The sequence below is a fragment of the Wyeomyia smithii genome, chromosome 1 (assembly GCF_029784165.1).
Source record: "Wyeomyia smithii strain HCP4-BCI-WySm-NY-G18 chromosome 1, ASM2978416v1, whole genome shotgun sequence".
NCBI lineage: Eukaryota > Metazoa > Arthropoda > Insecta > Diptera > Culicidae > Wyeomyia > Wyeomyia smithii.
In genome coordinates, this window is record NC_073694.1 from 18,938,048 (window position 1) to 18,951,964 (window position 13,917).

Sequence of the window (13,917 nt, forward strand, 5' to 3'; positions counted from 1 at the left end):
TTTTTTTTCGCTTTCAGTTTTTGCTAGAATATCTTTTCCGTTTGAATATTTCCTAAAAATCCATTTAAGCTATGGTTCGGTTTTGCTTTCTAAATATCCAGCAACGAAATTTTTTTGTATTTTCATTTAATTTTACGATATCCGGTTTATTAGTTCTATAATATTGTTTTGAAACAATCACCGACACGAATAAGAAAATAAATTGCTTATATTGGCGCTAATAATTTTGACTCGGAATGTAAATCATAATTTTTTTTTGCACGCCAATAATTATCAATGCTGGATTTAGTTTTTTCCTGACAATTTTCCGCCAAAATCTTCAACTAAAACCCTAATAATAAACGACCCCTCAAATTACGTTTCGGTATCTGGGGTGATAGAGTTAACAAAATAGTTAGAATATCGATTAAATCGATTTTCAGCAATATATCGGCTTCTTTCCCTATTATCAACAGCAGTCAAAATAACAAAAAAATCTTATGCTAGAAAGAACAAATTTTCCTAAATATTCAAGGTAGCGGCAATTGCAAAGAAAATTCAATAAAATATCGTCGGAAAGAATATAATTTGGTGTATAAATTTGCGAACAAGGAATGACACTTTTATTAGTCTTCATTCGAATTAGATGACTTATTCCTGGTCCGTTTTTTTTTTCTCCGCTACAACCTAGTCAAGCCATCTAGCACGCTGGGGCACTCTGTTTCTAGTGCAGATGGGATACTTGAGGAAAGTCGACTTTACCGTACTGTCGTCCGGCTTTCTCGCGATATGTCCTGCCTATTGTAGCACCTCAGCTTTCGTTAGGGACACGATGGGAAACTCTCCAAGTAGTGCCTGAGCTCGTGGTATAAACCACTTAGCGCTATCGTTTTGTACTCCACCGAATGTTATCCGCAGATTTATGCGTCTCAGGCGGTGGCGTATTCTTTAATTTTTTTGCATGGGGACTTTTTTCGAGGAACGAAACTTTTGAATTCTACTAATAAACGATATTCGAAGGTCAATTTTTCCCCATTCGCTTAGTATCCCAGATACGCATATCATTTTGCCCAAAGTGGCATTGATCAGTCCTGACAGTTTATCCGGAAACCGTATTTACCATTGTTGGTCTCCATCGACTGTATCATACGCTGCCTTGAAGTCCACGAAGACGTGGTGTGTGGGAACGTTGTCCTCTTGATATTTCCGAAGGATCTGCCGGAGAGTGGAGATATGACGGGGCAGGATTTGGATGAGGACTTTGCAGGCAGCGTTGATCATCGCTATGCCAAGAAAGTTACATACAACTCCTTCCATCCTTTCCCCAGACAGTCTCTTCCTCTAGAATCCTGTGAATTACCATGGAGTGCTGCTGCTAGCGGCAGTCTGTCCTTTCTAACGGTTCCATTTTACTTCAATAACCTAATTGTCCGTTTGATATCCAGGATATCGGGAACCCTGCGACCCTGCTATCGTTTGTAGGCGCAACTTCTGGCTTCTTTCGGCTTTTCCAGCTGTAGACAACCTTGCTTGTGGTCAGGTTTCCCTTCACGACATATCTGGACTCGGTGTGTAGCGTTAGTTCACCTTCTCATAACACTTGAGCGTATCAATTCGATTTCGGTGGTCAGGTGATATTCAGGTGGCTTTGCGGAGGAACAAGGTGCCTTTAATCATCAGACCGCAAAAAGCCGCAAAGTTGATACAGCGTTGGTCGTTCTCGCTTTGGCTGTGTGGCCCTATTGACAGTCTATACATCCCTGTCATATGGACCTGGACGTTCATGTCTCCACAATCTTAATATCCCTCGTCGAGCAGCTGTTCTCTTATCGGCATGCTGTAAAGCTGTAAGTCTTCCTCTCCAGCACCCTTTGAAACTTTTTACCGCTCAGGGTCGTCGGCCGTCCGGAATTGGGCTTTTTTTCGATGCTCTGATTGTTGTCCAATGACACCAGCATGTTGTAGAGCCAGAACGAGCGTACCAGGCGTCCAAAAAAGTGCCGCACGATATCTGTTTTCGACGCAGCGGGGTACCGTTTTTTGAACGCGCACATTTCTGAACGGAGTAGTTTCACTGTTTTCGTCATCACGGTTACAGTTCGACCGATGGAGCTGTCAACTGTTTTCTGCTGACTCATGGTTCACTGTGATTGATACTGCATGGGTAGTTTCTTCAGTGTGTGTGTGTGTGTGTGTGTGCAAGTAAACCCATGAGAAATCGGCAATTTTTAATGGAAACGTTAGGTGCGTGTTGTCCTCGACTCACTGTACAACCAACTGTCATGTCAGATGTTTGACCGAGGAAGGTCCTTTTTGTCGTTTGTAAAACAAAGTGGATGGTTTCAAGGGCACATATACTGCTACTAGGTGGTGGCCTGTTATGTTAGAATGAAATGAAAACGTGGACAATTTGGTTTATTGTTCGGTGATCCTGGTGATCCTTAGGTAGTGTTGTACTACCGAGTTTCGTGATGGAGCTGTCATCTTGCATATAGCTTTTGAGACAATACGTTTTTTGATTCAGCCGTCCGCTCCGGGTCCGACGCTGTCGTGAGCCGCTCCTAACCTTTGAAACAGACGTTAAGCTATGCTAGATTTTCCTCCAAGGAGTACAGTCTCCCTCGTCTTTTTCTGTCAGTATACGACGAGGGTCTCACCGCGAGTTGTTTACTGCGATTTAGTACCACGGAAGGTAGAGATGGGAGTTGCTGGGCAGGTTTCTATGGACCACAAAGGAGTCCATTTCAAGCCTGCAAGTACACTAAGTACTTATGGTACGCACTGCCCAGCCGAATATACATTTTTCGGATGCTTGCACTGTTGAGAATTTCTAAAACATTCGCTACTATTCAAAGAAGTTACATTAAACTTTCGGCATGATATCGACATTATTTGCTTTATACTACTCCAGCACGTCCCTTGTCTAGTGAAATGATGCGAAGGCTTAAAGATAAAAGAAGCAGAGGCAGCCTTTGGAGACACTACCAAATACACCAAATCCATTCATTGAGGTAACGAAAGGTGTACTCCGCTTTCCGTATGAACAAATCGTTTACCATGTCAAGAACTTCTTGACGAAGTTAGACATGTTCTGTATTCGGAGGTTCTTTGGTCCATGAAACTCATGCTTAGCAGTGAAACACAGGTTTCATGGAATATATTTGAAAATCTAGCCTTAGTCTCGTCGTTCATTACGCAGCAGTGTGGTTTCGTCAGCTTTTGGTCGTATAACTTCCGAGCACGACTTTTTGTGACCGTGTTCTACCTCTCGTCACGATCTTCAAACGTACGTAATCCAGCTGGAGTTTTGGCATCCTGCACGAAAGTCTTCCTTAGATGCAGTTTTTCGCCACATCTCGAACCGATGCGTTCGGTTTTCCGTTGAAAGCCCCAACTACGCGCTTGTGATCAGTGACAAGAATAAGAACGATTTTTTCGGATATTGGCTTTCGATGGGAAATCAGACGTTTTTCAAAACGTTAATGATACCAGAGCCCGTGGAATTCTCGATTTCCAACTTTTTCCAATGTCACGTAGCGACAGATTCTTGTTCTTCAACTGTTACGCACTTGACGAAACCGAAAATGCATGTTAAACTGACTCCACCCAAAATTTCAAATAATTTTATACACTGCATATTAAACCCCTATTCAATACTATTATTTTTCCCATGAGTTTTCCTAAAGCTCCGTTACTTTTGGGTGTTATGGTAATCTCGATTTCAAAACTAAAGACAACTACTACTAGCCAACTTTAATTCTTGGAACCCTCGCTACTAAATCAGAAATGCGAAATCGTAAGAGGTGAATATTTGATTTTATGACAGTAACAACTTTTTCGAGTGCTCTTCAATATGAACAAAATCTTTTGATCGTATTCCTGATAGAGTAGCTCATGAAATCGTCGATATCGATATTTTTATGCAAAATATCTCAGAAATGCTTGAATCATCGTAATCTGGTAGGAACTGAAAAAAAAAATAAACAAATCGACTTTCTGGGAAATTTTTGGGGTGGGACCAATATACAATGTCAAGAAACCGAAACTTAAGGGGACATTTGGATCTATAGCAATATTTTAGAGAAAAAGTTTCGTTTAAAAAGTTGTTACATAAAATAAAGCGCTCAATAAAAAATTAACAAAAATTAGGGTGACCCACATTTTCGATGAAATCAAGTATCTATTTTTTTATCTTTTACAATGTTATAACTCCATTCATTTTAAGCAACTTTGTATTGAAAAGTTTTTCTTTATCTTTGAAAACAACAGATTAGAATAAAAAAAAGCACAATTTTCACTCAAACTGTCTTCAAACGACTTTGAGGACTTTTTAAGAGAATCAATTTGCAGTGCTGACATCGTAAATGTCTTGATTCTACTCAAAGTTATTGATGTTTTTTCATAAAAAATATGCGTTTTTCATTTTTTCGTCGTTCTCTTTGAGGCAAACATAAAAAGTATCTCCTAATCTCAATTTGAAGAACATATTCGATTTTATACATGGAGATTTTTTTTAGAATATGTTCTTTTTTACCTTAAATTTGATCTAAAGAGATCGAAAATCGATCAACTGGTTCAAAAGTTGTGAATTTTTGAAAATAAAATACATCGAAAAACCTGTTTTCATGGTCACCCTATTTCGGAGCTTCTTGCCCCCAAAAAGAACGACGAACAAATGATAAACGCATATTCTTTCACAAAAGACAAAAAAGCTAGATACTTGATTTCATCGAAAATTCGGGTCACCCTAATTTTGGATAATTTTTCAATTGGCGCTTTATCACATGTAAAAACTTTGTAAAAGACAGTTTTTCTCTAAAATATTGCTGTCCAGCTCTCAATCCAAATTCCTCCCTTAAATTCGGTTTCTGGACCATTGTGCAATGGAACATATGGAAAAAATTGACCTTCGAATTTTGTTTAGCGGTAGGGTTCAAAATTTCCGTCTTTTAGATAAATGTCCTCATACAAAATTTCAGCTCAATCGGATTTGAGGGAGGAAGTTATTCATGAAATTGTTGATATCAAGAAAAAAAATTGATGCCAAATGTCTTTGAGATGCATAAAAGTCAAGATCTGGTATTGGTGCTTGTTACGGAAGTCACTTCAAGGTGAAAGATATTTCACTCTCACGCTCACTTCACTTTGAGACTCCCGTGAAGTGAGATTACCAGTGAAGTGAAATTGAGAATAGGACTAGTGACATGTGGGAGTTTCCCAGCTCAAAAATTTATAAATCCCGGATAGTCGATTGAGCCGAAATTTCGCATGAGGACATTTTTCGACAAGAGAAAATTTTTGAACCCTACCGCTAAACGAAATTCGAAGGTCCATTTTTCCTTCAGTCGACTTTTTCAAGAAAAAAAAAGATTCTAAAGGAATGGACAACTGGAACTCACGAAAAACTTGAACAATAGTTTTATTGGTAGAACAAATTAACTAATGTGACCGTTCGCTTCAAGCGGTTGTTAGGAAGTGACTAGAAGAAAAAACTTTTCTCTGGTTGTCTCAATTGACTGTAGTGATCGATGCCTGCTTTGTCTTCACCCTTTTCGATCGTACAGCCCTATTTTTGCTCTTAGGTCTTTGAAACGGCTGGAGTCCAATGCCTTAGTGAAAATATCCGCCAGCAGCTCCAGTGTAGAGATATGTTCAATTTTCAGTCTTCCACAAGTGACATGATCTCGTACGAAGTGATGCCTTATATCTATGTGCTTTGCACGTTTGCACTCCACATTTTTTGCTATTCCGATACACCCTCTGTTATCCTAAAAAAGTGTAACAGGCTCGATGTCTTTTAGCCCAAGGTCTCTTAATATACCTGAAAGCAAAATAGCTTCTGTTGCTGCCGAACTCAATGCTACATATTCGGCCTCACTTGACGATGTGGCCACGATAGTCTGTTTTTTACTGGACCATGAAACAGTGTTTCCGTATACCTGAAACATAAATCCGCTAACCGACTTACGATCGACAATATCCGCAGCCCAATCTGCATCAGCATACCCTACCAGTGGATTTAAAATATCATTTCTCTTCAGTACCAGCATTATGTCTTTTGACCCTTTAAGGTAGCGGACTATTCGCTTCAATGCAATCCAGTGATGCTGACCAGGCTGCTGTTGAAAACGGCCCAAATAGCCTACCGGATAACAGATATCTGGTCGAGTGGACATCATGACATACATGCGGCTTCCCAAAAGCTCACGATATGGCTCTGCAACATTATCGTCAACCTTCGCTTCTAATCTTAAATTTTTCTCCATAGGTGTCTTTGACGAGTTGCAGTCTGCCATCCCAAATTTAGATAGGATTTTCTCATCATTGAGTGACTGTGACAATTGCATAATCCCGGTGTTTCTATCATAGACGATCTTGATCCCAAGAAAATGGCTCATTACTCCGCAGTCGGTCATATCGAAGATTTGTGACAGTTTTCTTTTCAATGCCTCAATAGTTTTTAGCTTCGTGCCAACAATCATCAAATCATCTACGTATAGCACGATAGATTGAATCGTCGTTCTCGCCATGCCATGTGTACAGACAGTAGTCATATTTAGATCGCACGAATCCAAGTTTTAGTAGCGTACGGTTGAATTTGTCATTCCAGCATCGAGGAGACTGTTTGAGCCCGTATAATGATTTTTGCAATTTGCACACCATTCCGGGTGAAGCTTTTACACCATCAGAGACTTCCATGTAGATTTCCTCTTGTAGTTCGCCATGGAGGAAGGCCGTCTTCACATCCATTTGATGGAAATAACAACGCTTCTGTATTCCAATAACTAGGACTGTTCGAATGGTAGTCAGCTTTGCCACCGGCGCGTATGTCTCTTGATAGTCCATTTCAGGTTTTTGAAGGAAACCCTTGACGGCCAGCCTTGCCTTAAACTTGACTGCATTTCCATGTTCATCTTCCTTTACACGGAATACCCATTTGGACTTCAGTGGTTTGGATGATTTAGGGCGACTCACAAATTTCCACACATTGTTGACTTCCAGAGACTTTAGCTCATCCTTTACTGCCTTCAGCCAGGACTCACTGTCATCACGGTCGTTCACGCTCCAGTTCGCTGCGCCTCGTGTTTGACTCCTCACAGTCGTCACGTCTCTTATGCGAAGGGAGCGCCCCAGGATTTAACACACTTTTTTGTGCTTCTCCAAAGGCTCCTTCATCCGCACTTCCGCCATCAAGATCGACGAACTCTTCATCACATGACTCGGATTCCAGCAAATTTGAAGCATCATCCGAATTTTCCCCCTCTTGCTGGTATCGCACGAGAATGATTAAAGGTAAATTGGCATCGCTATCACCCTTATCACGAGATGGAAAACATTCCTCGTTAAATTTTACGTCACGTGCAATGAACACTTTTTTCCTTGCTTGGTCCCAAAGGCGGTATCCATTTGGGGCATACCCGATCATCACGGCCTCACGACTTTTTCTATCCAATTTCTTTCGTTGCTGATCAAGTACCCATGCAAAAACTTGGCAACCGAATATACGCAGCTTTCCAAAATCTGGTTTTGCTTTTAACCAACGTTCAGCTGGCGTCACATGATCGTCTAATGCACTAGTTGGGCTGCGATTTAGCAGATATGTACCCATTAGCGCCGCCTCTGACCACATGCGTTTTGGTAGGTTCGAATCAATCAACATCGTCCTCACTTTTTCAACCAATGTTCTGTTGAAGCGTTCCGCAACACCATTTTGCTGCGGAGAGTAGGCAACTGTTGCCTGCAATTGGATTCCCTTATTTTTATAATACTTTCGTTGCTCGTTCGAACAGTATTCACGACCCTGGTCGACAGTCAGCTTACTGATTTTCTTTTTCCAATGAGTCGTTGCCATGGCTTCGTACTCCCTGAAGCATTCATACACCTCTAGTTTTTTCTTGATTGGTTGTATAACTGCGAAATGGGTGTAGTCGTCAATAAACGATACAAAATACCTAGAGCCGTCCCAGCGCGTTCCAATGCACGTGTTGCTCGTTCTCGGGTGCCATCGAATGGTTCTCTGCATTGCTTTCCAAGCACGCACGTGTCGCAGAAGCCAACATTTTTCGGCTTCGGTTCAAGCCCTATCACCATGTTGTGTCTGACCAGAGCATCCATAGCTTGCTGACTAGCGTGTCCAAGCCGACGATGCCATCTAGTACTCACCTCCGATGTACATGTATTTGCTGATCCTATGTCCGTTTCCAACGTTAACTCGAGCTCGTACAGGTTTCCTTGTAATTCAGCAACAACGAAAACAGTCCCGTTGTGCTTCATCACTGTTGTCTCGTGTAAACAATACATCTATGCCAGCCTTTGACATCTTTTTAACAGATAGTAGATTACCTCTCAGTTCGGGAAGATACACCACGTTCTCCATTTCGAACCGCATACCATGTTTTGTGACACCTCTCACCGTGCCTTCGTATTCACCAACTAAGGACACACCGTTTTTTGCGACATCGACAATAAACGGATTTCTCAGCTTACGCACAACATGTAAATAACTTCTATTGCTTACTAGATGGTCGCTGCATCCTGAATCCACAATAAAAATTGCCCTCCCATGGTCAAAGGTCTGTTCGGTTCTATTCACCATAAAGGTCACAGATTTTCCTCTTACAATGGTGTTAGCGTCACCCTCGGATTTCTTAACTCGGCAGTCTTTTTGCATATGGCCAGTTTTTCCGCAGCGGTGACATTTTCCGTTGAATTTCTTCGGCTTCGTCTTGCTTCGACCACCAATGAAAGCAGCGGATTTTTCTTCATACGAGTCTGTTCTATCAGCGCGCTTAGATTCCTCACCTAGCAGCCGTTGTTTGACCATATCCAAGGTAAGCTTTCTCTCGTCTATATTTTCCATTGCAGTTACAAGGGGATCGTAACTGTCTGGAAGACTTTAGCTGTCGCACCAACTCGTCGAATATCAGTAAATGACTTCTCATTAACGTTCCTTCCTTCATCCGAAGCCTGCCTAGCTGCTTACGCAACAGAGTCTGGCTTGCTACTGACTTTTTCGCAAATGTGTCTTCCAACGCCTTCCACATTGCTTTGGCGGTCTCTTTTTCCCTAACGATTTCCAGGCATTCGTCGCCAACGAATCCTACCAACAAAGATTTAGCTTTTCGGTCCGTCTTCAGGATTTTGTTTCTTGGTTCGCCTTCAGCCTCTGGTGCTTCCTCACAGAGTGCTTCCGAAACTTCTGCAGCATCCAAAAAAAGCTTGACGCGGAACCTCCAATTTTCGTAGTTAATACCGTTCAGGTGGGGGACTCCAGCACCTTCCTTCATCGTGGAGCGCATAACCTAAAGGAGTGGACAACTGGAACTCAGGAAAAACTTGAACAATAGTTTTATTGGTAGAACAAATTAACTAATGTGACCGTTCGCTTCAAGCGGTTGTTAGGAAGTGACTAGAAGAAAAAACTTTTCTCTGGTTGTCTCAATTGACTGTAGTGATCGATGCCTGCTTTGTCTTCAGATTCCCCTTGTTACTGGGAAATAAATCCCATATATGTTATCGCTAGATCACAAGCTTTTTTAAACTTCCCTATCTTCGTGAAATCATTTCACCGTTCAAAATGCTCGTGAAATAATTCCACGCGAAACGCCGCTTTTGCCGTTTTCAATTCACTCATATGACACTCATTATGTCGAAAAAAAAATCGACTTCCTGGGACTGGAAAACTCCCTCATATCGAAAATTTGTGAGTCCCAGAGTCGATTTTCTTGTATTTTTGGGGTAACAGCAGATTTCAACGTTTTATGCATTTCTAAAACATTTGGCATAAAAAATCGATATCGACATTTCCGTGCTATTTTTCCAGCTGTATGCAGCCGGTAATGAACTTATGTAATGTGTGAATATGGTATCTAATTATATGTATGGGTCGTCTAATAATTGACCGTAATTGTAGTTCCCAGACTTGGCGCAAAATCACCGGCGTTTGCATGCGACTGTTTAAAGCAGTGTCGAATACCATTTTTTCATTTCTCTTGTTGTATAGGTTATAAGAAAACTTTCACTACACTTTTAAAATGAATAGTGGCTTCCACTGGATTTCATAAAACAATTGTTTGTCCAATTCTCTTTTTAGAGCAGAATATAACTTCCTTCCATTAATTGATTTGAAAAAAGACTAGCGAATCTGGTCGATGCCCCGACAAATTAATCGTTTATTCGCGGACTTCACCGGAATAATTACCATAAACGCTAGTATAAACCTAAACCAATTAAGACACAGACGCTTTGACTAATGCGGAACCACCCGGCAGATTCCCAGCAACCGGCGCGGCCGGACAATAAAACGAAATCACCTGCCAAGCGATTACCGGATAGGGATCGCATAGATTCGTTTGCCCCATCGCACAGTGGCGGGTCTCCGAATGAAAGTCGGACAAAACCCAGAATGTTCATTAATTAAGCAGAAAAAGCCATATTAGGTTGATTTTTGGATGCAAACTTCAATTTTGGTATCAAAAGTTCGAAAAGTCAGAAATATATCTCCCTAAAGTGCAATTAAAATTTTCCTATGACCAAAATTACGTTGTAGTGTTCTCATGTAAGTCATTATTCATTTTCATCCCCATCTTTTGTTATGTTTGAGTGTCCAGCAATCATCAGCAAAACTGAGAATAATAAATATAATATAAAATATTTAAGGATAATAATTTTTTTCAAAATAATAATTTAAAATTTTAATTATTTGTAATTCAAATAAGTCAGTATAGTCAGTTTCTGGCGAAGCAAATATAGGAAACCAGTTCAAATTTCCAAGATGGGAACAAGTCGATTGTGTGCCAAATTTCGCAGTAGGAAAACTGCGATCGTGTGAGATAGATATCATTTTTGCCTCAATTAATACGATGCATTTATCTAGGAAACAAATGTTTTTTAAATAATTTTTATTTATTTCAAAATAACAATGGAAATGATTTTATGTTTACGTTGAATTAAAATACGTGAGTAGAAATTAAAGAAATATTTATGCATATAACATCAATGTTGTGTGTAATTAGCTGTTCTTTAAAATAATCTACTTCCAATAATTGACTGTTTTGTCTTTTTTCCACGCTATCCTATTTTAATAGAAATGTGCATCCGAAACGGATTATACAGTATAATATAAGATGGAATATGCAAAATAGTCCCATTTTAATAGATTTTAAAAACTTAAATCTGAGCAAAAATTCGTCTTTCAACATGGTCAAAATGGGGTTTGCCAGTTTAATGAGTTCTCAAACTAGTAAAAACACAGTGTCTATATGTGTTAGTGCATAATTAGTTACCATCGTATTATAATAATCAGGTATACGAGATATGCTAATTAATCTGAAAGTGCAGATTTTTAGAGTCCGTGTGTAGACTTTAATTGATTTGTCCATATTGGCAGTTTTATCAGAGAGCAGATTTCATATTAAATTTAATATTGAATATTGAACCTAAATTTATTATTTAATTTTTGTAGTAGAAATAAATGGAAACATTACCTACTCTCAATATTTGAAGACAGGTAACATCGATCAGTTCAACAGAATCGAATAGCGAAGAAACCGCTCATTATCACGTAAAAGATGATGGCAAACAACGGTACACAAATTACTCATTCACGGATATGAAATGAGCGTTTAATCTTCGATTTAGATCCTATAGTCTCAAGTTCTAGACACAACAAGTCTAAATCGAAATGTGTTTTCACAAAAAAGGTGGGAGATTTATTAATTTTCTGTCATAAGGGTACTGACAATGAAGGTTATAACCTGATGCTTTGGTTTGAAAAATGAATATTCATGTGAATTTAATTTAATATAATCATATGTGTTCTTTTACCTAGTTCCCACATCTGAACGTAAGCCGATGATGCTCTTCTTGAACAGTTGAATTAAACTACCAACTACTTCTGTATAACAACGCAATTCTCACAAATCACCATGCGCCTTCATCCAAACTATTTTATTTTCAATTGAAATTTTTGTTCAACGGGGCAAAAAGGGGCAAAACGGGCCCTTAATATTCGAAAAGCAGAGAAGATTTCCTATGGAATGCATACTATGCGACATGTGGCAACCGATGGGTCAGATCGTACAGCATACATTTGCGCAAAAAAAAGTTTTTTCAGACCACTCAACAGGTATTTCAAACATTTTCCAACAGTTATGATCAATCATAATAAAAAAAAAACAAACAATGCGGAAAACAATACTGATCATTTATCATCAAAATGCAACCTATCGCATTAAATTCGGTTAAGAATTAGGTGAGTATTTACTAATTAAAGTAAACCCCAATATGTGGTTTCTGAGCGAAAAAATCATTGAAACAACATGACTCAACAACGTTTAAAGAGCTCCTGAAAATTCAAATTTGATCCAATTGTCATGAAATTTGGAAAACTTGTTTTTCAATGCAGTAGAACTCTAAGAAAAATATGAAACATCAATAATTAGAGCTTGAGTTTTGTCCGGCTTTCGGCCACTGTGCATCGCACCGTTCAAGTGCGCGACAATTCAATCGTCAGCCGATCAGACGGTAATTCGTTCCAATTTTACAAGCATGAAATTATCGAATCATATGGCTCGAATGTTTATTGTGCTGACCCATCAATTAAACAAAGGGAAGTGCACAGTCGTATTAAACCATGAACGATCAATCAAGCCGTGGCGGTATGAAGCTAAGATTCTGGCAAATCTCTTCCGAATACCTAAATCGGGGGTGCCATGACCCGGAAGGAAGCTAGTTCAAAATTAGGAACTGCGTAGCGTGTGGTTTTGTTTCACAGCCTATTTTTGGAAACCGCACCAGAAAAACCGCAATAGAAAACTAAAACAAATCATTGCACGCACGTAGGAGAGAACACATCTCGAGCTTACCCCATGTTTTGCGTACTTTTATCGTCACAGATCGCACTACAATTTTTTTCCGTTTTTATTTTGCTCGACGAACGAAGTTCGTAGCTCACCTCACTGCTTACTAACGACGAGTGCAGGGACGAGAAACGTTGACCTAGTGAACACAAGTAGGCCCTTGTCTGTGTAATGTTCGCGTGATAAGAGTATTTTTGAAAATTTACAACTGTAAAGATAACAAGAATGAGCAGTATGTGGTGTCAACGCTTACTTTGTTCTCATCCCATAAAACGGTTGAAGTGATGGGAGTGTTATCGGGCGGGAGATGAATTATTCATCTGTTGTAATGAAGATTGTCTGAAAATTTACTCATCACACTCTTATTGATATAGAAGTTTTCCTTTTTTATAATCATGTATACAGACTTCGCATGCTATTAAAATTCGACTTAACAGTATACAGGTTGATGAAAATTACTGTCACTGTCGCTTAAAAATAACAATTCTTCGCATTTAATAATACCACAGCATGACTTCGCTTTACTACAACAATAGCTATTTTTATTCGTGATAACTGTCGGAAAAGTTGTGAAGACAAATCGTAAAACCGTTAGAGCGTATACCTTTAAGTTTAGGTTGCGAAAAAATTAAACAACAGACGAGATAGGTGCAAAAATGTTATCAGATAATCTCCAAATAAATTTTCTGCTTACTTGAGCACTAAAGTGATAATTGGGTAGACAGTAAAGAGAACGATCTTCAACACGACGATTTATCGCAGTTTTGAACCCACATTCATTTTTAAGCATTAAAATTTTAAGACAAGGACAATTTTTACGCTAGCTATTGATAAGCTCAGTATGTGTTCTACGTGCTGTTCTACGGTTGTTCACGATTTTTATGCTCTCAATCGAAGCGTGATTTCCATGCCGGAAAAGTCCAGCGAAACTGAAACGAATTGACAGTTGATGTATGGTTTCGCACTTCCCACTGAGAGCCTTAGGGACGACGAGGCGGGGCGTCGGCGTGGATTAATGGTTCGTGAAATTACTCACTAGAGCCAAGCACCTGTCGGTTCTGTTTGGTACGCGAGCCTA

General features: G+C 39.6%; 1 protein-coding gene across 1 annotated transcript in view; it reads right to left on the reverse strand.

Annotated features, from left to right (window-relative positions):
- Positions 1-12,865, reverse strand: part of LOC129724208 (beta-alanyl-dopamine/carcinine hydrolase) — an 81,188-nt gene extending 68,323 nt beyond the window's left edge. Inside the window, exon 1 of the mRNA XM_055678913.1 lies at positions 12,846-12,865. Within this exon, the coding sequence (XP_055534888.1) occupies positions 12,846-12,850 (5 nt within the window). The 5' untranslated portion in view covers positions 12,851-12,865. The remainder of the gene's footprint in view (positions 1-12,845) is intronic.
- Between the last annotated feature and the right edge of the window lie 1,052 nt (positions 12,866-13,917).